The 27,334-nt window shown below is 39.4% G+C and overlaps 1 protein-coding gene and 1 long non-coding RNA gene across 4 annotated transcripts in view; both read right to left on the bottom strand.

The window, feature by feature from the left end:
- Positions 1-27,236, bottom strand: part of LOC124113204 (SCO-spondin-like) — a 78,139-nt gene extending 50,903 nt beyond the window's left edge. For 2 of the 3 annotated variants that reach the window (XM_048395387.1, XM_048395385.1), the window contains exons 1-3: positions 27,086-27,236; positions 9,813-9,903; positions 41-223 (exon numbers count right to left, since the gene is read on the bottom strand). In XM_048395387.1, coding sequence (XP_048251344.1) covers positions 41-223; positions 9,813-9,882 — 253 coding nt within the window. In that variant the 5' untranslated portion in view covers positions 9,883-9,903; positions 27,086-27,236. Of the gene's footprint in view, positions 1-40; positions 224-9,812; positions 9,904-11,783; positions 12,121-27,085 lie in introns of those variants that run through there. The other variant, XM_048395386.1, reaches the window with a different exon arrangement.
- Positions 2,138-4,923, bottom strand: LOC125379176. The gene is made up of 3 exons (XR_007220639.1): positions 4,632-4,923; positions 3,059-3,159; positions 2,138-2,758 (listed from the first exon to the last, which is right to left on the bottom strand). It is a non-coding gene; the product is annotated as an uncharacterized LOC125379176 (long non-coding RNA).
- Positions 27,237-27,334: the final 98 nt, after the last annotated feature.

A 27,334-nucleotide genomic window follows, 5' to 3' on the forward strand; every position in this document is an offset into this window, starting at 1 on the left:
TGACTCCCCTGACTCCCCTGGCCTCCCTGGTCGTACCTACCCACGCAAGCGGACAGAACGTCCACAAACGACCCAGTACAGTTGAGTCCTCCATTGCTGGGAGGTGGGTTGGAGCAGCTTCTTGTTCGCGTCCGAATCACGTCCGTTCTTGTTTCGCAAGCTACGCCACAAGGTAGACCAGTCCAGTCGGTCCACTGCGAGAATCCACCATTGACAATAGGACCTTTGAAAAATATGCATACTGCTATATAAAATGCCAAAGAACAATCAGTATCGAGTAACTGTTGAGACAGACCCCACTGGGCCTAAAATGATTGTTTGTTTGTTTGTTTGTTGTTTAACGTCGCACTCAGCAATAGTCCGGCTATATGACGGCGGTCTGTAAATAATCGAGTCTGGACCAGACAATCCAGTGATTGACATCATGAGCATCGATCCATGCAATTGGGATCGATGACATGCATCAACCAAGTCAGCGAGCCTGATCACCCGATCCCGTTAGTCGCCTTTTACGACAAGCATGGTCACCTTTTACGGCAAGCATGGGTTGCTGAAGACCTCTTCTATCCCGGAATCTTCACGGGTCGAGTCTGAGATAGGGTGGCCTGTAGTGTGACAGTATTCCCAGTATTGACTGTCTGGGGGGTTAGTCCACTCACAACACTTATGGCTCCTTAAAAATAATGGAATAAGGATATAAACAATTAAATAACTCATCTTGAAAACGTAGCAATAACGGTTTAACATTATATAACTATCTAAAAACTGGCTGTAATAATATAACATAAAATACCTTAAAAATATGGCAATAAGGATACCAACATTGAATGCCTTTTGTTGCGTATATGGCAATAATGATATAAACATTGAATACCCTTTTTTCAAAATATGGCAATACTGATATAATCAGTGAATATGTTATCTTGATAGTATGGCAATATTGATATAAACATTGAATATCTTATCTTGAATATATGGCAATATTGATATTAACATTGAAATACTTAATGTTGAAAATATGGCAATATTGATGTAATCATTGAATATCTTATCTTACAATCGTGGCAATATTGATGTTAACATTGAATACCTTATCTTGAAAATATGGCTATATTGATATAAACATTGAAGATCTTATCTTGAACATATGGCAACAGTGATAGAAACATTGAATATCTTATCTTACAAATATGGCAGTAGTGACATACACATTGAATACCTAATGTTGAAAATATGACAATAATGACATAATCATTGCATACCTTATCTTGAAATTATGGCAATAGTGACATAAACATTGTATACCTTATCTTCAATAGCTTATCTTACAAATATGGCAACATTGATTTCCTCACCTTGAAATTATGGCAATAATGATATATTATAAAGATCCAATACCTTATCTTACAAATATGGCAATATTGTTATAAACGTTGAATATCTTATCTTGAAAATATGGCAACATTGATATAAACATTGAATATCTTATCTTGAAATTCTGGCAATAATGATATAAACATTCAATATCTTATCTTACAAATATGGCAATATTGTTATAAACTTTGAATACCTTATCTTACGAATATGGCAACAATGATATGAACGTTACATTTCGTATTTTTGAAAGCAGTTGAAATAGAGGAGAAAGCAATTACCGAACGTTGTGTTTTCGTTGTTGTAACGTTGTGGTAACGGTGGTGATGTTACGTCCATATAACGTTATTCTGTGGACTCCCATTTATGTTGTCACAACGTCATGGCCTAACGTTGTGTTACGTCATATTCACGTCGACACAACGTTGTGATGACGTTGTATTTTACGTTGTGGGAACGTTGTATTTTTACGTTGACGGAACGCTGCATTTGACGTTGTGGTAATGTTGTATTTTACGTTTTGGCAATGTTATAATAATGCGTCCCTTCAACGTTATTCTGTGTACTACCATGGACGCTGTCACAACGACGTGAAATAACTTTGTGTTTCAAGGATGAAATTCGTTGTGACCATTCCCCACTAAAATATTGTAAAAACGACCCAAAAAACATCTTCCGGAAATGTTTTAGAATATGCTTTAGTCACGTGAATGTATATGATTCGAGATACCTTTTGCCAATATTTTAAAACCAGGGCGTCGAATAGCCCAGTTAACAGGTAGTGTTTTGCTGACAATGTTCAAAATGTAAAAACACCACTCAGCTGTTAACTAGATACATATGACTATAACAAAGTCAGACACCATTGCCCTTTAGGCAAGTACTGCAGGAAACAAATTAAGAATGACAGACATTGTAAGGGGTTGACCATATAATATTTTCTGGGGAGGGTCGGGTCCTGGAATTTTATCGAAAAAATATAATGTCACCGAAAATTCTTGACAAAAATATTTACGGTTCAGACTGGTGAAAAAAATGTCTGCCACAAAAAAGGACATAGATCTAGTTGCAAGTTGCTTATCTTCAGGTTCATAGAATTAAATAAAATCATATATCTGCTTTTATCTGCTGTGACCGAAAACATATGTAATCTCCATAGAAAAGTTCCAGGTCCCCAACCTCCTTGAATATTAAATGGTCGGTCTCTAATCAAGTCCATATAGTATACTTCAACTTTCAGTCATGCGACGTCACCATTCAACAAAGAACTCCAAGACACATTTGTGTTCACATTTTAATATTTTTAGATAATTGAAAATTTATACACTTTTGGGTAATTATTGAATGCCAGAATCGCCTTTCTTTGTTGTTCACTTCCAGTTCCCTGAAATACAAACAGCTTAATAAATCTCGAGCAGGTATTTGAAACATACTATATGACGAGAAACATTCATTTGGAGAAATGGCTTTATCAATATTCAAACAATAATGTTTAATGCAAGTGTCTGATGGAAACACAAATACTAACATTCATTCAAAGACATCAAGGGTTGTACACAAAACGTGGTACGAGCATAAATTTATATAAATAGATCTACATTCTTAGCATCCATTTAAAGCAAAAAAACACACTAATTAACACGGATATAGACAATGGAATGTAACTGTAAACAATTGTACTTACGTTAACATAATTCACAGCCCAGGGTTTATTTGGTGTGTTCCTCAATGATTAATCATTCTTGATTTTATCTCCTGGAATGGTCGTGTAACGTTTCCCCCTTGCTGCAACGAAAACATATTTAAAAAAATCAAAACTAGAACTATATTCAATAAACATAGATTTAGATCTATAGTCTATTCAAAAAGATAACATACATTGTATAATGACCTAAAATTTAGAAAAAAACCTGTAAATCTAAAGTCCCCATGTGTTACGTCCGATCGGAAATAACTCAGGCTACAGATATAAGTAACAAACTTATGAGTGCCATCATAAAAAAACAACATCACCTTATGTAATTTGGTTTCCATAAACACCGGTCTGACAAATCGGTCAGGCAAACCAGTGATTGTTATAGTGAGCCACGTCTCACAACCTTTGTCAGAGTGCAATGACACACAATCATGTTAGTACAAACAAGATTTGTTGGGGACCTTTTCTAAACCGGAATCCAAACGGGAACAGATATATCAGACAGGCATTGTAGCTAATTACGACTCACATCTTCATCGCAGTATTTTTCATTGGTGCACATTGGCTACACCTATCTCACCTTAATAATCAACAAACGATGACCAACTCACTGACAATATATGGTGATATTCAACTTTTGACCATCGACCAGCTTATCACCAGCGAGGACAACACCACGTTATAGCGCGCGACGAGAGGCTCGTTTTACTTTTGCTCGTTTTCATAAGGAAGTCGGACAAAGATCTAGTTATCGGAAAATGATGAATTGGTTCTTTTTTTGAAATATTAAAAATACACATGATAAGCGCCTTGCTACAATAAAACTTTATAGACAACACCAACAACCAGATGATCCACATTTAGGCTACTTCAGTCAGTGCTAATTAGGCCTTTTCGGAAACAACAAGTATGTTTCTGTCCCTTCCCGAAAATACAATTTTTCATAACATCATTGAGCGCTTTAGACTAGGGCTATAACTAGCAGCCTACAGAGAGTCGATCTGAAAATACTTCCATTGTTTTGATTCCCTCTCTTCGCTGTATAGGAGAAATCTACTCAACCTTTCCCATGGCCTGAATGGGCCACATTGTTTCACAAGAATCAAAGTCAGAAGATTAGAACGTGTAAACTTTAAATAGTAATGATTTCAGAAATAACAAGGAAGAAATGGCGATAACTGTCAGTGGTCAGTAGGCGATGCATAAGTTCGGCCTATTTACAGACCTATACGCTTACGATCGAAACCCGAACATAATATGACGGCCACAAAACGCCGCCAGACTGAATTCTGGTCAAACATATACTGCTTGCCCTTGTAATTACCCTTGGTATCCATAAAATACTAATATGGAAAAAAGTCTTGGGCCTCCTTCACCTCTACATACATCAAGTTTTGTGTATCAAATATTAATATCAGCACTGACGCTCAGTGAAAGTGACCGGCAAACTGCATTCTGAACCCCGACACTTCTGAATAATACGATACATTTAAATCATTTGACTATCTGCATGTACATAAACATATCAACAAGCGGAGACTGCTTTTGAAAAATAACTTACCTCATCCGAATTCACAGATCATCTCTCCAGTTCCAGTTGCTGCACAATCACTTGGTTGTAATATGTCCAGACTGAGCTTGAACTAAGATGGCGAGTGACAACAAATCTTCCGCGACAATGTGACGTCAATCTTACGTCACTTCACGAGGCAACAGGCTAAACTTTTCAGCAGTCGCTCTCACGCCGCAAAAAAAGCGCGCCAATTGTTTTTTACTGTAATATTGCTTGTGACAACATTTAGTAGACAGACAACTTCGTTAATAGATATATATGTTTAAAAAAAATAAAACTAAGAGATGGTAGATCTACAAGTGGTTTCCTAAACAACATTTACAAAAAGTGTTGTAATGTTCAAAGCACAACGTTATCACAACGTTAACCCTCTGGATGCCGAGATTTTTTTCTGATGCACATTTTTCTAAGATCGGAAAAGTGAAGGTTGTGCGAGAGTTGCGCTCACGCGGCACTGGATCTACCTCTGGCTATAAAATTACGCACAGGTGGAGAATATTAAATTTCCTTTTTGATGGTTTGAATTTAACTGCAAATATTAAACCGGTTTTATAAAAAGACACTTCTAAATGTTGTCCGAGAATATATTCTGCGTTGAAAAACAGTAAATTTCTCCGCTTTTTATCGTACACTGATAAAAGTACTGTGCGACGATTTTTTTTTATCTAGAAGCTTTACGGAAACTGCGAGCGAACAAAATACTGCCTAATATCTGTAATCAAATGGAGTTATATGCCTATGTATAACGACATACCTTCAATGCCAAAAATAGCATGCCGTAAATTACGAAAATTGATTTTTCTCTATGACGTCAAAAGGCGACAGAGAGGTTACACACGTATAAAGAAAAGGGGGCATAACTCCGCTATGCATAGCACTAGTTTATTGTAACTCAGGTCAATTGGTGAGAATTAGCTGTGGGTAAGGACAATATATTTTCGTGGTGATTTGTTCACGAGGAACCGAACAATTCCAACATAAATATCGATATTAAAACTGTATACGTTTAGTTTTAAAAACAATCCCATAAGAAATGATGAAATCTTACTTCATAGAAAAGAGGTAATAGAGAAATGGATGGCCCTATGTAACCTATAACTTAGTCCTTAGATTCCAACATTATCCTTATTGTGTAAGTGTAATTTGACTAATGTTGCGCCATTATTAATGGAGCACTAGCCTTATCATCAAATGTAATGAAATATCCAAAAAATAACACCATTCCTTTTGACGTCATGGCTGGTTTTATGTCTTTGATAACGTCGGAGAAAGACGACACTGGTATTTTGATTAATATATATCTTCCCTAATTTTCGTTCATGGTATAGAAAATCTCGATGTGTAAAACGGAATTTGACGCTTTTTCGACACAACATAAAATTACTGCTTTCACCAAGTAAATCGTATGAGGTTGAACCAACAGAGTACCCGGCATGGGTTTTGTTTTCATACTTTTTATAATTCCTGGGCCCACTTGCACAAAACGATCTTAGCGCTACAATTATTGTAAATCCTTAAGATCGCGATCTTAGGCTTCGGCGCACAATCGTCATCCACTTGGACAAAGCGATTGTAGCCTAAGATCATTTTAAGCTACAATCGCAACTTAAAATTGGTCCGGACCAATCTTAAGTAGCTACGATCGTTGTAGTCTCTGACAAAATGGCGTGCAAGACAGGTTTTGTTTCACATGAATAATCAGCTTTACGTTCAAACACTGCCTCTTTATTTTGTTAAACTTTATGATTCGACTCGACACTTCAACAACACGAAGAATTCACCACAGATGTAACGTCAGAAATATCGTTAATTGCGATAGTGAACCACATAACTATCGAGTCGATAGTTAAAAGTACTATTCCCACCCGATTCAATGCTGAAGGAAGTCTGAAACAACATACCTTATCAAGGGAAGGATAAAACCTAAGTCGTCTGCAAGCGATTTGTAACGTCCATGACCTTTTAGATAAATCAAGGGCAGCTAATCATAGTTTATACTCTAGATGGGAGTGGTTTCCCTTTGTATTAGTATCGCAGGATCTACTTTGCCCAGTGTATTAATGTTGTAGAACCGCCGAGCTCCCCCTGTGTCACTTATATTGTCTTTAGTTTATCATTAAATTAATCTACAAATGAAAAATAGTTGAAGTGCAAAATCATACGTTTAAATCTAAAATCGAGTGGGACGGGCACGAGCGGTTGTAATATCTAAATTTATAAGAAAAAAATACAAATATTCACCAAACAAGCAAAGACAAATGAGACATTTGAAATTTGTGTAACATATCCCTTAAAAGTAAAATTCACACTTTTTAAGAAATATAATTAATAGCCAGTGGATATATATTAAACAACTGCTTTCTTGAATCATTATTCTCATTTCCTGTCCATGCATTCTTGAAATCTCCCGTCTTACTGTGTTTTGAAAAAGTAGGCATAACATCCTTTGTTATAGCGCCGAAACTAAAACATGAAGGATATACATATATTTACGATTTTACGAAAAACTCCTCCAAAATAGATTACGATCATACATTTACCTGTTATGTTATTAGGACATATTATTATTTTCTATTTTTATTTTCATAATAAGTATGTCACTAAATCCAGAGCCAAATCTACTTATGTATTTATGCCGATGTGACGTAAAGCATTAACTCACTCACTCACACATATGTATTTATTTGTATTTTTAATGTATTTATTCGTATTTCAATACTTTCCAGAAAACAATTCCTAAATCACGACAGTATTATAGCCGAAAATAATATATGCCATCATTCTAGAAATAGTTTCCTTCAAATAATTGGGACCTTTCAGCTGTGCAAGGTGCGATGGAGGGAGGTTCGTGTTGTATGTTGTAACCGGTTCCACACGTTGTATGCGCAGCAAGATTTGCGAGTTTGCAGACAACCGTAGACAGGAGTCAAGTTTAAGATATTTGTACCTCCACCATTGAAGATTTTAATCTTAGTTAAGATTGCGAACTTAAATCCAAGCCGCCTTACAATCGCGTTAAGATCGGTTTGTGCAAGTGGAATAGGACAATTGTATGGTGATTGTAAAGTTGATTGTAGGCGCCTAAGATTAATTGTAACTAAGATTGTTCTGTGCAAGTGGGCCCTGGAGAAATAAAGTTAACAGTTTAATATCATGTGATCACAAGACTGAAAGAAGAATGAACCCAGTGCAAAACGAGAGGAATAATTTGTAAATAGTTTGTGACTTACGCGCACCTGGATTCGTTAGATATCACTGTTCTGTGTATCAAACGACATAACAAACAATTCCAAAACCAAGACATTTCTTTCAGAAACATATGTTCCATTTTGTTGAAGTAATATATTCAGTTTTAATTATAAAATAAAATGAAACGGTTATTCATGGACATTGGTTATATGAACTTATAATATTGACTATTACACATCCCAAGAAATACGTACATGCTGCAGTTACATTTACACTTCATCTCGTAACAATTGTCCAAAGGAAAGAAATATCATAGTCGACACTATAAACCTATCAATTGTTATATAAACAATGTATACAAACAAACATGAGATTATCATAGGTTCGTTATTACATGTTGTCGCCTATGTTTACGTATGATATCATTTTGAACATTGACAAATATCCAAAGTGAAATTAACTGTGTGAAAAAAATGTATAAAATATATGTAAAATCTACATCATAACTGAAACTGTAAACAGCATGGTACAATGATCGTGTGTACACTCATTCAAGGACCTTCACCTCAAAGAAAGTACCAAATATGTACAACAATGTTGACGTGTGACACCCCTACAGGTGACCGACTTTTACAAAATGGCGTGTTCACTTTCAACAGTACGCGGGATTTTACGAGGGGACTTTCGTTGATTCAGGGATCGTTTATACATAAATGTGACATGTAAGTAATCAGAAACATTCTGACAATCCATGTACTGTTATTTGTTGTTATAATTTTCATTGGAACCAACGGAAATAGTCCGAAATTCCGATAAATACCGTTGTCGTTGTGCGTGATTTAGCGTCAGTCATGGCGTCACACAGGACGGTAACTTTGACAATTTCTGTTGAAAATATTAAAACATTGCAATGTATCTATTTTAAATTCCCTAATTCATCCTACAATTCTCTTCCTATGCATATTCTGAAAATGTTGAGCCAATATCTTGAACGAATAGACCAAAGGATAGCTCAAAATAGGAGAAAATGCTACACTGTGTAAAATCTGAATTTTGCTTTGTTTACATTTGAAACAAGTGCAGTTTTTCGACCACAGCGTTCATTTTCACACCTATCTTATTTTGCTTGATTTCATCTCGCCACTTTGTATTGGTGACAAAGACCATTGGTCATTTGATTCTAAAATGTATGAGAAATTCAAGGATTTATGTATCGCAGCTAAGTTTGAAATATACGTGATGTAACCGATGTACGTGAAACGTGATTTTGTAAACACTATCCAATATGGCGGAAAGTTCACCTCGGCGTTCGTAGTTACAAAACGTTGTGTGATGTCCGATGCACAACGTTTTCACAACGTGAAAGTGCAACGTTGTTATAACGTTGCACGTTGTCGTTATAATAACGTTGTGACAACGTTATATCACGATGTTACCACAACGTTTTGACAACGTCGTGTGTCAGCAAGCATGAAAAATACTCCGCGACAGGAACAGTTGATATTGGCAAAGGAACATTGCGGTTTAAAATAACAACAAATAACTGTTTTTGATATAAATGAATCGTGTAATACCGTGGCCACGCTTTGTCTTCACATACCCACCTATTGGAACATTAACAGTGAGAAGTGCGCTTGTGGATAGTCCATTAACTCTGTATTCATACATGGCCCCATCCGAAGTCTGGACATTTGATATGCTCAGAATCTGAAATTGTCCTTTCACTGACGTCTGTATGCGAGCGTTGGTCGTCAATACCGCCCCGTTCTTATACCACTGTCCTGTTTGGATGTTACTCTGAGATAAGGTGGCCTGTAGGGTGACAGTACTCCCAGTTTTGACTGTCTTGGGGATGTTAGATGAATATATGCTATTCCCCTTCATGTTCACCTACCTTGTTGGGGGGGGGGGGGGAAGGTGTGTGTTAGTCCCCTTACTTTGTTAGATGAATATATGCTATTCCCCTTCATGTTCACCTACCTTGTTGGTGAGACAGGTCAATGTGACACGCAAGTATACACAGACAGAACAAAAGGACACGTCCGATCATTCCTGGTTCTTAGCTGAGAACCTGCAACATACAAATATAAACTCTAGGTCAGTTTGCCGCTTCGAAAGTGTCCGGACGTTGTACCACGAAGGGATTTAGACCTGACTTCAGCCTGATGGAACGACGACTGACACTTTAACTACCTCTCGGCTACCTTACAACAACAGCAACAGCAACGTAATACTGCCACAGAAAAGTGGACATATTTTCAAAGAAAGTATTACGGCTCAGTGTAAACAGAGCGGAACCTGTGCTAGTAGTCAGTGAAGCGTCAGTAAAATCAACACACATTACATTGATGGTGCTCTGTGCTGCTATTTTTGGGAACAATGATTTTACTGTTAGTCGTGACGTCTTGCAGGTCACCACGGCTTACAGTCACAGAGAAATTAGTTCGTGAAATTAATCTGTATGTGGGCAGTCGGGTGGGAGAACTGGTATTTCAGGATTCTGTGGTACTTCTGTGTAGGGTTACTTCCCTTAGCCGTGTCAGGGTCTGCTGAACACTGGTTCGAATTTTTCGTTTCGCCTTGATCATGATCAGAACCACACTCATGATCGTGGGTTTCACCTCAACTGAGATCCTCGGTGACCTGCTGCAGTGACGCTACTGAAACAGCGGCACCCGGAACATATAGTGATGTTTATCGATGTTATTTTCGTTGGCTTGTTTGTTGTTTGCTGTTTGTTACACCGCACTCAGTAACGAGAGGCGGGGGTCGAGATTCTGATGGAAAGTGTGATTGTATGTACGTTATCACGAACTATTGCTGAAAGTTGATATATTGCTGAAAGTTGAATTATTGCTAAAGGCTGAAATATTGGTGAAGGCTGAAATATTGCTAAGGACTGAAATATTGCTAAGGCTGAGATATTGCTAAATCTAAAATATTGCTGAAGGCTGAAGTATTGCTAAAGGCCCAAGTATTGCTGAAGGCTGAAATATTGCTGAAGTTTGCAATATTGCTAAAGACTGAAATATTGCTAAATCTGAAATATTGCTGAAGGCTAAATATTGCTGAAGGCTGCGTTAACAATACCTACTGACGCAAAATGATTAAGAGAGGAACTAGAAACCAGAATTATATGTTGGATGTATATTTGACGACGCTGCCCAAGGTGACATCTGACCTCACGCTCTGAGGTTCCTTCCACGTGACCTAACTTCTTCCACGTGACCTAACAATGTCACAGTGGAATATTCCGGTGTAACTACACTGACATCAATAGTTTCTAAAGTTTACTAACTTACTGTGCACTCAGACACTAACACGTTAGTAGACTTTACTAATCAGTTAGTATTTGTGATACCACGCGGCGTATCGTCACTAGCTTGATTTGTTTGTTGTTTAACGCCGCACTCATCAATATTCCAGCTATATGACGGCGGTCTGTACATAATCGAATCTGGACCAGACAATCCAGTGACTGACATCATGGGCATCGATCCACGCAATTGGGATACGATGACATGCATCAACCAAGTAAGCGAGCATAACCACCCGATCCCGTTAGTCGCCTCTTACAAGCATAGTCGCCTTTTATGGCAAGCATGGGTTGCTGGAGAGCTATTTTCCCCCGGATCGTGAAAATTCCAAAGATTTGTTTTCATAATTCTCATATTCCCTGACGCCTTCTGCACATTCAGGGTCGTACCATGGTTGGACCAGAGCGAAGACTGCACACCAAAAACATCACCCCACTCCACCTTGTCGCTTACGATACCCTTTGCCAAAGCTGGGCATCCACTGACAGAGCGTTGGACAGTCCCATTAATTTCATTTCATAATCTACATTTAATTTCGATGCATTTTGATGCAAAATCCCACATTGACGATTTCGAGTGGGACGTGACTGGTCCTGTAGGAAATAGAAGATGTACGTTACAAGACTAGACTTACCTTCATGGAAGCGAAAGAGGGGCGAACGGAGTTGTGGAGGGACTAGCTTGAACCACACCCCTTCCTGTTCTGGTTTAACGCCAGACTGGGCTCCCAGCTCCACGTTCTCCAAGTATTCAACCCTCGATGAATGGGATGACCCAAGGGGCGGAATGCGTGTATCCCATTCCCACAGTTAAACATAGGTCAGTGCATCTATTCATTCACTTACATGTACGTTCACTAAGATCCCCCAGGTCTTTGTATCTATTGTATGTTCAGCAAGTCTTTAGGTAGGCTCCACGCTGAAGTTGCTTTGAAAGGATTCTGTTGGTGTTTGACTGAGAAGGTGCAATGTGTTTTGCCGACTTGTGACGTATCGCTTTAGGTGTCCTGCAGGCTTCTCGCTCCAGAGTATGCAGGGTAGGTCTTCTTTCGCTCCAGTGATCACCCCCTCCTTCTCATGTTACCCAATGTTCCCGGGCGTGGGCAGCCAAACCCGCTCATCTAATCTATGCCATGTGGGCTGGATCCTGGTTGACGCGATGTCATCGGATATATGTCGACTTCGATCTTTTATCTCGATATCTCAGCTGCACCGATAGAATGGACAAGTTTATTGTAGCATTTTGTCGGTCACTTCTTTCGAACTTTGGATAACTTGACAGAAATCTTAACAGTGGTTCCGCTTATTTGAACTTTTAGGATATCGACAGAACACTTCAAAGTACTATAGTATCAGTGCCCCACTCCGGTTGTTTCGAACTGTGGATAACTCGACAGTATGCTTAACAGTACTATAGTATCATTTCCGCACTCTGGTTGTTTCGAACTGTGGATAACTCGACAGTATGCTTAACAGTACTATAGTATCATTTCCGCACTCTGGTTGTTTCGAACTGTGGATAACTCGACAGTATGCTTAACAGTACTATAGTATCATTTCCACACTCTGGTTGTTTCGAACTGTAGATAACTCGACAGTTTGCTTAACAGTACTATAGCATCAGTTCCGCACTCCGGTTGTTTCGAACTGAAGGTAACTCGAAAATATGCTTGTCACACTGCACACACAAAAACGTCGTTTTTTCCCGTATATGGTCATTGGACGGAAAAATGACGTTATTTGGACGTTTTCAAACCATCATTTTTCCGTCCAAATAACGTTCTTGATTGACATTGTCAATCTCATAAGTACATTCATGCGCGGCATTCTCTACCTCAAGAAGATCATGTAGTTAACATGGTTATCCATCTAGAACTACCATCCCGCTCAAGATGAATGTTTTATGTAATATCCAACAGGCCCACATTTACACACACACACGCGCGCACACGCACAGACACGCACACGCACATGAACACGCACATGAACACACACAAACACACACACACATTTTGAGGCACCCTATCGCCAGCACATAAAGTCAGCGATCTAACCCAGCCACCGAACCAAAAATAAAGTCCAACAACTGTTAGTCCAGATCACGTACTTTGTGTACCCCTCTGACAAGTGAAAAATGACACGGCTCCCATGGCCGAAAGCTTTGAACCCACAATGCCATTAAGAATGTGGTCGTTGGTATCAGTCTAACCCTCAAAGTTGACCCTTTCTCTCACTGCATGTTCTCAGTCTGCACACATATCTTACACAGACAAGTTGACAAGTGAAATAATCTAAAATCAGGTTAGTTTAATATGTATGTGTATACTTGTATTGTTGTTATTGCAGTTAAATGTTGCAGTATATTAAACCTATAATACTAAACTTAACTAAACGTGTTTAATATTATCATATTCTCAGTTACAATCTATTTAAGTAAATGTGGTAAACAAGACTTATGAATTGTAAGCTTTGGTAATTACTTATATCACTTTTCTGTCTCTTTATTATTGTATGTATGAGGAAGAGTGTATGTGTTGTTTTACGGAATAGGCTATGTTTTTAATGCTTTGTGATCAGTTCTATATAATATACTGTGCATACTATATGGGATCCGGAGAAATATTTTAACGTGTATGTAAATAGTTGTATAAGTCATTGTTATAAAAGTATATGTTTTATTCAGATATCCGGAATTATAAGTTGCGGCGCTAGTCGGGAAGACACCCCAGTCTCACCCACAGGGTAGGCACATAATAACAGTTTCTAAATGTGTGTCACACCCGTAAAGTCATGTATGTATATATATATATATATATATATATATATATATATATATATATATTCATTTTGAATACTCTTAGGTATCCCATAATGTCCCAAATGTAGGCCTGGGCATAGCGGGTGAAGTGGTCAGTCACTACTAGAACATGTTGCTGTCCTCCATTTGATGGCTCAAGGGTGAGAAAGTCCATGCAGACCAGTTCTAGAGGTTGTGAGGTTTCTATACTGACCAGAGGAGCTCTTCCTGTTGGTGTTTTACGACGCAAACACGGCACACATTGTTGAACATGAGTCTCTACATCCTTGGTCATCCCAGGCCAATAAAATCTGTCCTTGATGAGAGACAAGGACCTGTCTCTCCCTGGATGCCCAACATTGTCGTGGAGGCTTCTCAGTAGGGACGATCTACATCTTGTTGGAAGGACTAACTGTTCTTGATCTTCTCCATCTGTCTTGATGACTCTATACAAAACACCTCACTTTAGCTGAAAGTACTGAAAACTGTTCAACAGCGTTGTCATTCATGATTCCCAATAAAATGTGTCCTGTCTGGTTTAGTCCTGTTTCTGAGATGATCAATTATGATACCAATCTCTGGATCCTTTGATTGAGTTCGTTTCCAATCCCTGGCATAAAACTCGCATCTGTCTTCAGTTATCTCTTCTTGCTCATTTATGTCAGGTGTGGATAGAATCAAACTTTCAACAAGACTAGAAACTTGTTAAACTTCACACATTTCTCTTATTGAGTCCTTGTTGACCTCTTCCATTTGTACTTGATGTTCTCTTTGAGGCAATCTGGACGGGGCATCAGCATCTATGTTGGATTTTCCTGATCTGTACTGGATGGTAAAGTTGTAGTTGGCTAGAGAAGCTAACCAATGGTGTCCAGTAGCATCCAATCGAGCTGTTGACAGAACGTACGTCAAGGGATTGTTGTCTGTCATCACCACAAAGTCATGACCACACAAATAGTCATGAAACATTTCTGAAATTGACCACTTTAAACACAGAAACTCTGATCCTTTCAATCCCCTACTTGTATATGCTATGACTCGTGGGTGGCCATCCTGGTCCTGATTCAGTACTGCTCCCAAACCCTGAGTGCTGGCATCTGTATGGAGCTGGAAGGGCTTTGTGTAGTCAGCATACCCTAAAACGGGAGGGGATGAAAGGCATGTCTTGATCTCCTCAAAGGCTCTTTCTTGGTCCTGACCCCATATTATAGTCTATGTGGCTTGTTTCCTGGATGTCTTGGCACACTTCGGCATCAGTTCAGACAGAGGTCTTGCAATGCTGGAAAAGTCTTTCACGAATTTCCGGTAATAACCAGCAAACCCGAGAAACTTCCAAACTTCCTCAGGAGTTGATGGTGTAGGCCAGAAAGTCTCTTGGCTCTTTTTTATTATATTTTATTACTATTGTTTAACAACTGTTTTTTTTCTCTGTAAAATACACTACTGCCGAGAAGTTCATTTCCCTAACACGCTTGAAATACGCGTGTACCAAGCACGTGACATGGGTGCTCAACGGGTTGCACACGGGTTGAGCAAAGGTTGGACACACGTGTGCAAAGGGTGTGCAAAGGGTGTGCAACGGGTGTGCAACCCGTTAAGCACGCGTGTGTCACTCGTTGCACACGCATGTGCCATGCGTGTAACACGGGTCGAGTTTCAGTTGAATTTGACAAATATATCAAATGAATAGTGAGGAAAAACAAAACAGAGCGATGTGAATCTTGAGTTAATGAGGAGCCAGTAACCTGTGTTCACCAGGCCATAAACACAAGGTCGGCCCGTCTTAATTAGTGTTCGGTTGCTGGACTTTTATGGCATGAACCATTCCACGAGAGTCCAGTCTAGCCATTGTGGCTAGCCGACAGTAGAACAGTAGTGAATTTGGATGCGAGTTTATTGCTAGGATAACCCCCGAGTTGACACGGTTGTCGCGGGTTGGTAAATGTTCGCCATTAATGAAGTGATTGTTTGTGGATTGCGGATATGTTCGTTTTGAATGGGGCACTGATCTAAAGCAATTCCCCGGGGCTGGTTGTTGCCTTTGTTATTGTTTTCCCCCGTGAGTACCCGGATGATATAGCAGAAATCTAGGCTAGTTCCCGACCTGTGCTTCGCCATTCGGAAGCGCCTTTGTCACTTTTTTTTGATAGTTTAAGGACGTATGGTTACATTGATCGACAAAATGAAATACATTTTTGGAAATAAAAAGGACATGTAGGTATCTCTGTGGGTAGCATCGGTAATAGAGACGAAATTTTGAAAAGTCACTTGCTTGGAAATTATGCGATTTTCGTTTATACTATTTTGACTTGCAACACAAGGAAAATATATTATGACATTGTGAACATTGCTTATTTTATCGTGTTTATATTTTTACAGTCAAAATGTGCTACATTTTCACTTATATATACAGATATATTTAATTATATATATTCACTGATTATATTCAGTTATATCATAAATTGACTGAAAAATATGTCAATCAGTATTGTTAAGATAACGAATTCCAAACATGTTTTATGTTTCAAGAGACTGAAAATGTTAGGACCAAAAGTACATTTTTATATTGTTTGGGGTGCTCTAAAGCCCTTTTGACCGTCTAAATCATTTAAATAAATGGACAGCATTTTCAGTCAAAATGAATGTAATATTTAGACATTTTATAAACTGCCTGAGAGAATCACATTTTACAAATTGGCTGTAATATACACACGCTTACAAAGGAAAAGACTTGTGCAAGAAACGTGAATCGCGCATCGAAGAACTTCCCAACCAAGAATTTGTGTGGAATTTGTCACACATTTCATGAACGTCCGTACATTCTTTAAAAAACTCGTTCCAATTTTTATTCTTAATTTGTATATTTATTTTAGCAAAGTTAGTTATTTGTAGAGCAATACGTTTCTTTTATATGACTTTTTTTTATATTAAGATATGCATTAGCAGACACGAAAACTCCCCTGTGATCCGATACATCGGAACTAAGATCTAGTACACCGGATAAGGAACAATTACAATCATTACTTACTAAAATAGGGTCAATAAGTTTAGCCGAATGTGTTGTAATTCGTGTTGTTTCATTAATAATACTCCGTAAGTACTTGCGTGTTATTATGTCACATAAGTGGTGGATACTCGTATTGAAAAGATCTTCATTTAGGTTACCAACAAGGACGATGTCATGGGATACATCAAGTGCAGTTTCTATCAAGAACAGTCCAATATGCGGTAGGGGTGTTGGGTGCGCGATAGGTGACACAAAGAAGAAAACTGTGCTGTGGTGAATAAACTTGAATTCACATTGATTTAGAATTAATTACTTCCAAGTCTGTCCTATGCTTGACACTGAGTGAATTAGAAAACTATACAATTATACCACCTCCGAAACAATCCCTGTCCCTCCTGTGGGGTTCATGGAAGAGATCAAGGAGCAGGTCGGCTGACTGAATGTTGGCGTCCAGGTGAGATTCAGTGAAGCATAACACATCGAAATCGCAGATATCATCAGTCATTTAGTCAATTTATGCCGGGTACTTCTGATATTCAAGTGGAGTATGCTGATATCATTGGTTGTGTTATATTCTTTTGGGCCGGGGTTTTGATGAATATCACCGGCAATGACCAACATAAGGAGTGAGATTAATTTCATGTTTACGCACAGGCCATACGTCATGACAAGACAAAAGTGCAGTATGTACATCGCGGAGTGCATTTTGAAATGGATATATACTTCATTGGTAAAAGCGCGACGCCTGAGGTAATGTACATTTATAATAAAATAATCCAATCGTCGCCCTGTACGTCATGATGTCAATCATTGCCTAATTTGGAGAGAATAATGAACCAGTTGAGGTCGACGATGAACGTGTTCTCAAAGTGTTTGATAATTGGTGAATATGACTTATCGAATGTTAAGCGCGCTGTAGAGGCATGATGAATATATAAGTTCTTCTTGATTGTGTAGTACAAAATGTTCAAAAGTGTTGAACTGTAGTCTGTTTGTGGACAAAGGACAAACACATGAACTATGTACAAGTAACATAGAAAAAAGCCAGGAAAAAACTGGGTCTTGTTCAATATGAACAGAGGAAATATGATACAAAAGCGTACAGTGTGAAACATAATGATGGCGACAAGTGGGGTGTGTTGCCACAAATTGATTTTGTTAGCTTGGGTGGGACTGTGCAAGTACAGCACTAGCTGTGACCAAGATCCATCTGATTCAAGACATCTGAATGTGTATAGTAGGAAGAAGTAGGTAACTCTGAAATGATATGATTGTCACTTTCAGAATATAGATGGCATTGGCATGATACCTAAACAGGTACAGGTCAAGAGGTCATAACACATTTATCAAGACACAAAGTTATAACTTGAACTATATTCAATAAGCATTATATTGTTAATCCAAAGATGAAATATATTATGTCAACCCATTTGTCCAGAAACGCTCCATGCTGTGGCCAGTTTCGGTCACAACTAATTTCAAAATTCATCTTTGCTGATTTCACAGGGACCGTCAGTGGTCCACACTTAGGTAGAAAAAATGAATAAATAGTGTTTCGAAATTTGAACTATGTCGCCCATGGGCCTCCCATACACATACAAGCTGATATGGGCTATGAATACTAAAGTGCCGCTTGCAAACGTCCTTTGTGAATGTTTAGAAGGTCTTCATTGATGATATGAATTTAATTACGAGTTTTCGGTTGTCGTATGATCACATTCTCTTCTTTAGTCCCGTCACATCAATCTTTAACTGCGGTGCGTGAGGGTGACAGGTGCAGTTGGTCAGACATACAAATGTTCTGTACAGTATTCAAATATCAAAAGGTTTGCAAGTCCATGCGCAGCTACACGTATTTTCATGGCTGTTTACACCAGGGCCTTTATGCATTGTGAACTTCATTTCAATGTCACATTTAATAATGCGACTATTACTAACACTAGATTGCAACGACAGATCATGTTTGAAAAGAACTTGTTATCAAACAAACCGTTACATTACAAATAACGAGGCCGTGAGAAACACCTGGTTGTATTCGCCAACTTAAGTACAACAGTGTCCCTCTGTAATTCTACACAATATGATATGCCACAGGTTGACCCATGGAATACGTTACAAATACACATTACGCTCTGCATTCAACACGGGTAAAAGTCATTCATTGCTGATGTGAATTGGATGATTGTTCAAGTACATAAGGGAATATAATTTCCGCATATGCACATTGAAGTTTTCACTTCGATCATTGCGTATTGTGTTGGTTGGTGTCTGGTGCAGTTGTTAGGCTTTCAAGAATGTTAATGTTTAACCCCCCCCCCCCCCCCCCCTCAGCCACCGAGGCTTCCACAAAAATGAAAATCCGACAACTGGTAGTGTAGGGGCGCGTTGTAAGCCACGAATCGCTTAGAGAAAGCAAATTAATCGCTGCAACAGTTCGAAGCGCATGCGCATTCTTCCAAAATGGCGGCGCAACTACCGCTTGGTTTCCTTGACGTAGAAGAACATAATAAAAGGCTCGATGATGAGCTGATGAAATTTATGACTACTTTGAAGTTGTGGAGCAGACTGAGGATGATGGGGTGTTAGCTACCTTTGCTCATTTCTTCGTTGATCCAGTCCAGAATTTCTTGTTCAGCTGTCAAAGTCAGCCGCCATTTTGGTTTGAGAACGAAGCGACCTCAGCCAGCGATTGTCAGCGCACTGTTGTAAGGCGAATCGCTGTACATCTCTTGCAAGCGATTCGCGCTTTGCAAAGCACCCCGAGATTACGTACTTTGTGTACCCCTCTGACAAGTGTAAATTGGCACGGCTCCCATGGATGAATACACAATGCCATTTAGAAAGTGGTCAAATGTAACAAATGTTACATTTACACAATGCCATTTCGATACTGCTTAGATAAGCGGATACTGCTTTTGAAAATGAACTTACCCCCTAAGAAATCAGAGTTCGACGATCCAGCTCTTGCTGCACAATGTCACTTGGATGTAGAGTAAACTTGAACTGGTGCTGGCGGGGGCAAAATAGACGTAGTAGTGTGATGTCATTCCAACGTCATTTCACGAGACAACAAGGCATTTTGTCACAACATTTAATTTTTTTTTTCGAAACGTTTGTGTGATATCAGTTTTTACAAATGTTTTAAGAACATGTCAAAATCATTTATTTTTGTGATAACTTTTCAAAAACGTTTTAAAACATTTTAGTAACTAGTCATGAAAAATGATTAAATATGAAAGAATGCGTCTTTGACCATAGATCAATATTTATTCTCTTCCCAACAGTCTCTCTCACGCCCCCGCAAAATATGCGCGACTAAATGTAATTGCCTGTGACAGTATCTGTGACCAGCAACAAACATCATGTGAAGTTTTGTCTTACTCATATCTGCTATATTTTCTTTAGACATTTAGAGGGGGCACGGGTGGCCCAGTCGTCTAAGGCGCCGCAATTCGCTGTGCAGAGTTGCGTCCCTTGGGCATGCCAGAAACCTATGATTTTGGGTTCGAATCCCGGTTCTCCCAGATTATGTTTCTAGGTTTTTCAGCACAATACCCGTGCTCGTGGGTTTCACCGAAGTGGTAAACGTCTGAGACCTGCATCGCTTCGGGCTTTCCTCCCACATTAAGCTGACACGCCGTGATATAACTGGAATACTGTTAAAAGCGGCGTTAAACCCAACTCACTCACATTAGACATTTAGCCTACAGATTAAACATTTAATTATAAAACATTTACACCTTATTCGAATGATTTTACATATGCGTACACAATGTATTTAAAACATGATGATAACGTTTCATGAAATATGTTCTGGCAAAACATTTCTGCAATGTGTTGACAGCATTGTAATAACATGTTATGAAATAGTTTCGCCTATGATATAGCTTGATGTTCTTGAATAACATTTTGAAAACATTTCAATAACATTTTTAATAGATGTAAAATATTTCTAAAACGTTAATCAAATGTTTTGACGAAAATGTTTTTGAAAAACTACAATGAAACCTTTTTGAAAATGTTTTGTGTCAGCTGGGAGTGTTCAAAAATGCGAAAAACAAACATTGCCTCCAAGTTTATTTGCGCTGTCTTTACAGACCGTAGCCCAGTCTCTTGTCACGCTCAGTTGTGTTTACGTGCAAATCGAGTCACGGCAGCTAGTGAGCTCTAGCGGCCAGTGTCAGACAGCCGAGAAGAAGCCAGAGATTGGTGCCCCTTTAAGTTTTGCCCACATGGTGTCATTCCTGGTGATTGCCAATAAAACGTTTTTTCGTTAGCCAAATTTATGCTTTAGATAGTACAATTATGATAAAGCAGTCACCACCACTCATGTCTTATTATTTCACGAAGGAATATGTCGCATTTCCCCACACTCCACTTTCTGGTTTGTATTTTGTAAAAATTAATAAGAGAAAGTTTTGTGTGGGAGTCTACCATTTATCACTAATTATAACATGATATTGGAAATGAATATGTTGTCTGACCTTTGATAGGATTTTGAGGTCTTCACAGACAGACAGACAGACAATAGTTTATTAACGTCTCACTCCTGTACATACATAAAACAGCTTTGTACAACTTGACATAGATAGAATGCACAGAACCATTCAATAGAATTATGAGAGACAAATTATCATAAAATTTATACAAAAATAATATAATGATGATATAGTAAAACCTTATCCATATAAAAGATGCTTTCTAGATTAAGAACTGTTAGCTGGTCACTGCAAGTGCCTGAATTATTAAGATTTCAGTGAACTGAGTTTATTCAGATGTTAGCTTTCATAGGTTGTGATGGATACGTGTAAAATCCTCAGTTGAGGTTACTCACTAACAGCTGTGAGCGTTTTTGGCATGACTTCTGTGCTTGTATAAATTTAGTAACTTCTGAAAGCGGCGTAAAACTAGACTCACTCACACAAACTGTTCCACTGCTGTGTGCTGGCAAAGTGGGGATAAACCTCTGTGTCAAAGACGATCAAACTTAGAATCCTTGTTTATCTGTGACATCTTCCAACTGGTGTCATTTTAGTAAAGTGATGATGGATTTTAATATTCATATTATTATAGTTTTATTAAATTGTAAACTAAGCTTAAATAAAATTGTACTACACTCTCGCGAAAAGTATATTTTCTGTGAGTAAGTTTACATGTCACGTCGCACCAGCATTTTTTCAGTTATATAAAGACGAAATAGTTGCCAGCTTTTGGGACTACATGTAATATAGCTGCTTTTACATTTCTGATTCAGGTGCTTGGCTGCCTCTGTAGTTCATGATCAATTAGATTTTTTATTGTGTAAACAAATCAGTCAAGTTTGTAACAATAGATGAATAAGTTGATAAATTTGGACCGCAGTTACCGATTAACAACTTCAGACACAGAGACAGGGAAGTGATATATAACCAAAGTGATAGGACGCCCTGTTGAGACGATGGACATTTAAGACGTTGGGATAAATAGCAGTAACTAACTTGAACATTTCCCAGTAATATTATAAAGTTAACCCTCTTCAGGACCAGTATACTGCCGTCAGTACATAGAGAGTTAACATTCTTCTTGACCTGTATACTGCCGTCAGTACATTGAGAGTTAACATTATTCTTGACCTGTATACTGCCGTCAGTACAAAGAGAGTTAACATTCTTCAGGACAAGTATACTGCCGTCAGCATATAGAGAGTTAACATTCTTCAGGACCTGTATACTGCCGTCAGTACATAGAGTTAACATTCCTCGGGACCAGTATACTGTCGTCAGCACATAAAGAGTTAACCCTCTTCAGGACAAGTATACTGCCGTCAGTACATAGAGAGTTAACCCTCTTCAGGACCTGTATAGTGCCGTTTCCACATAGAGAGTTAACATTCTTTAAGACCAGTATACTGCCGTCAGCACATAGAGAGTTAACATTCTTCAGGACCAGTATACTGCCGTTAGCAGATAGAGAGTTAACACTCTTCAGGACCAGTATACTGCCGTCAGTACATAGAGAGTTAACCCTCTTCAGGACAAGTATACTGCCGTCAGCAAATAGCGAGTTAACTTTCTTCAGGACCAGTATACTGACATCGGCACATAGAAAGTTAACTTTCTTCAGGATCAGTATACTGCCATCGGCACATAGAGAGTTAACATTCCTCGGGACCAGTATACTGCCGTCAGCACATAAAGAGTTAACCCTCTTCAGGACAAGTATACTGCCGTCAGTACATAGAGAGTTAACCCTCTTCAGGACCTGTATAGTGCCGTTAGCACATAGAGAGTTAACATTCTTTAAGACCAGTATACTGCCGTCAGCACATAGAGAGTTAACATTCTTCAGGACCAGTATACTGCCGTTAGCAGATAGAGAGTTAACATTCGTCAGGACCAGTATATTGCCGTCAGCACATAGAGAGTTAACACTCTTCAGGACCAGTATACTGCCGTCAGTACATAGAGATTTAACCCTCTTCAGGACAAGTATACTGCCATCGGAACATAGAGAGTTAACCCTCTACAGGACTAGTATACCGCCGTCAGTACATAGAGAGTTAACCCTCTTCAGGACCTGTATAGTGCCGCTAGCACATAGAGAGTTAACATTCTTCAAGACTAGTATACTGCCGTAAGCACGTAGAGAGTTAACATTCTTCAGGACCAGTATACTGCCGTTAGCAGATAGAGAGTTAACATTCATCAGGACCAGTATATTACCGTCAGCACATAGAGAGTTAACCCTCTACAGGACTAGTATACCGCCGTCAGTACATAGAGAGTTAACCCTCTTCAGGACCTGTATAGTGCCGCTAGCACATAGAGAGTTAACATTCTTCAAGACTAGTATACTGCCGTAAGCACGTAGAGAGTTAACATTCTTCAGGACCAGTATACTGCCGTTTGCAGATAGAGAGTTAACATTCGTCAGGACCAGTATATTGCCGTCAGCACATAGAGAGTTAACACTCTTCAGGACCAGTATACTGCCGTCAGTACATAGAGAGTTAACTCTCTTCAGGACAAGTATACTGCCGTCAGCAAATAGAGAGTTAACTTTCTTCAGGACCAGTATACTGCCATCGGCACATAGAAAGTTAACTTTCTTCAGGACCAGTATACTGCCATCGGCACATAGAGAGTTAACATTCTTCAGGACCAGTATACTGCCATCGGCACATAGAGAGTTAACCCTCTACAGGACCAGTATACTGCCGTCAGCACATAGAGAGTTAACCCTCTTCAGGACTAGTAGCTTCTCCCAGATAAAGATTAATCACTGAGGTCGTGTTGACTTGTTCACAACAAAGGAATCTCAAACGTGGTCGCTCTGGATCTTAAGTATGTGTCTCGTGAAGCTTGAACGACCTTGAGAGATACATGTACATGTTGTTCATGTTATCGCTGGGTGATTATGAGACTGTATTCTGTAATACCATCTCCCTTGAACGGGTTTCATTGTAGCACGTGAACATAAGGTCATACCTGATGTGCAAGAGAGGGTCTGTTTCAAATATATTATCTACTTTACATTCAAATCTGCACTTCAAAATCAGCACAGGAAGCTATCATCATAGATCTCACAATAGAAAAGTTGTCAATCGATATAGCAATCCTCATAACCATCGAGTCGATTGCCGAAAATATATTTTCCATCCGAGAATGTGTTAAAAAATAAATGTGAAAGAACATATAATTGAATATGAGATCTAATGGAGGAAGGATAATTAATAAGGTGTCTGTAAGCATTTCGACAACACAGGGAAATCTACTTTTAGTTCATACTTCAGTTGGAAGTTTTTTCCCCTCTACAAATATACCAACGCGCGTTGAGCAATTTCCGATATATGTTTGGGAAGAAATGCCATTCATTCATTCATTCATTCATTCATTCATTCATTCATTCATCCATTCATTCATTCATTCAGGCACAGTGACTTATTGAGGACATCTGACAAATGACACTTCCCAGGGTTTCAGGAAAATGCATGGTCTTGCTGTACGTTTGCAGCGCATGCTTACTCTTTTCGCGAACACCTGGTGTCACCACTGATTTTCAGTGATACACGCATATACCAATATTTCGCATTTTACGTCCAATGGAATTTGTTTTCGGAACTCCACAAAATGGTCAAGCAGCATATTTTGGGGCATTCCTAGAGAAATGTTTTACAAACTTAGGGAGGGAGTAAAATGTCTGTGGTTGTTTTCACCATCTTTGAGAAGGTTACAGTTGCGGGTATTAGTAACTACGTATTTATGGCAAGCAGATATTAGATGTAAATGAAGAACGAGTTTTAAGAACACAAACGGCTGAGTCGCTAATATAAGCTGACACGCTGTATACAACAAATACTAACAAAGTAATATACTCTTCATAAAAAGAAACGCAATACGGATAGTTTTTGCCATAAAAGCAACATTAGCGGACCAAGAGGTGCAGAATGAAGAGATCTAATGTGTTATAGGTTCAGTGACAACTTTCCCGGATAAAAATGATCACAACAAGGACATGCAAACCATTAGTCAGTTAACACGTGCACGAGTCGGAAAACACGTACAAAAGGGCCATGGAGCTGCACGCACTGCACGTGCAGCTGCACTATGAACGGTATTAAAGTGCAGGGTCGGCCTGTCATCTGCGTCAATCGAACAGTGACAGTTCAATAATATGCCAAGATTAACAGAAGTGCAAAGAAACAACGACATAGGCCGCTTGAAGGCAGGGGAATCCCTATCAACTCTAGCCAGGTTTTTCAATGTAGTGCCCAGCACCATCACAAGGCTATGGGATCGGTTTCCCCAGTATGGGTCGACACGTGACTTGCCAAGGTCGGGACGACCAAGAATAACCAAGACCCCGCTCATGATCGCTACATATGACTGCGCCACCTACGTGAAAGGACGACCACAGCCACCTCAACTGCATTCCAAATACCTGGACTCCGACTCCGACCAGAGTACGAAACCCTTTAAGAGTAGCAGGTCTACGAGCAAGACGTCCTGTCCAACTCGTCATATTGATTCGACAACACCGTCAAAAACGACTGCATTGGTGTCATCAACACTGGGTATGGCATCAACTGCGATGGAGAACTGTCAGGTTCAGCGACGAATCAAGATTTCTCCTCCATCGAAGGATGGAAGTGAACGGGTCTACAGACGTCGGGGAGAACGTTACGCTGGAAACTGGGTACAGGAAGTGGACAGGTTTGGTGGGTGTAGGCTTTATGATGTGCGCGGCTATCTCTCACCATGGCAGGACAGGTTTGGTCCATATCCAGGGAAATCTTACGGCTCAAGGATACAACAACGAAATTCTTCTACCACACATCCTCCCAATTGCAGCCAACGGCCACAGTGTATTCCAGCAGGACAACGCTCGACCGCAAACAGTACGGCTCACAGGAGCATGTCTACCAGCACAACATTGATGTTCTCCCCTGGCCCTCCAGATCCCCGGATTTGAACCCGATAGAGCACCTGTGGGTGGGGGCAATTGGATAGACGGCTACGCCCGCGTCAACCACAAACCCAGACGTTGCAGCAGTTGGCTTTTGCGATACAGGCCGAGTGGGCTACCATTCCCCAGGATGTGATTCGCCTGTTCGTCTCTTCCATGGGCAGGAGATGTCATGCCGCTATCGATTCCAACGGGGAACAAACGCTTTATTGATGGTAGCTGACCTTCGCCTTGGACGTTTCCGATGTACCGATAACTGAGACGACTACAATCACAAACTGTTCCCTGCACACCATTTTGGCTCAATACCTTGTACGTTCCACGTATAAATGTATTTTCCTACCTCACACGAATCTGGCTTTGCGTTTCTTTTTTGTAAGAGTATATCAGCTGACATGTTGTACAAACCAAATACTGATACATTACTATAAGCTCACGTGCAGCATACACACCCACTGGCGCGTTAATATAAGCTAGCAAGCAGTAAATAAAGAACAAAGACACGTTATTATAAGCTGTTACTCCATGTACACCAAATCGGCGTTGACCCAAAATAAATTACGCAGTCACGTGTAAAACTTCCTTGTCATGTTGATACAGTAAGCTGAGACCTGGAAAGAATACAATCGATGTTTTTTATGTTTCATGTCTTCTGTAACATGGATTCTCGATGAATGGGTTGTACTCACCTGTGATCGACTGTATTCATTCTCAAGGAATTTTCTACTGGCAACTTGAATGCCTTCCTGTTGCTCGTATTCCCGAGGAATGTCTTTGCTGACAAAGTTTCATGCACTTGCCTCAGATGTGCACTGACCTGAACTATCTCCCCATTTAAACTACAGCCCTCCTTTAATTCAATAAAACATCTCACAGATAACCTAGTCATAAATTAATGTGTACTTCGTGTATCTTCCTGATAGTGGTTGTCTGTCCCA

The sequence above is a fragment of the Haliotis rufescens genome, unplaced genomic scaffold, assembly GCF_023055435.1.
Source record: "Haliotis rufescens isolate VD_foot unplaced genomic scaffold, xgHalRufe1.0.p SCAF_14, whole genome shotgun sequence".
In the NCBI taxonomy this organism is placed as follows: domain Eukaryota; kingdom Metazoa; phylum Mollusca; class Gastropoda; order Lepetellida; family Haliotidae; genus Haliotis; species Haliotis rufescens.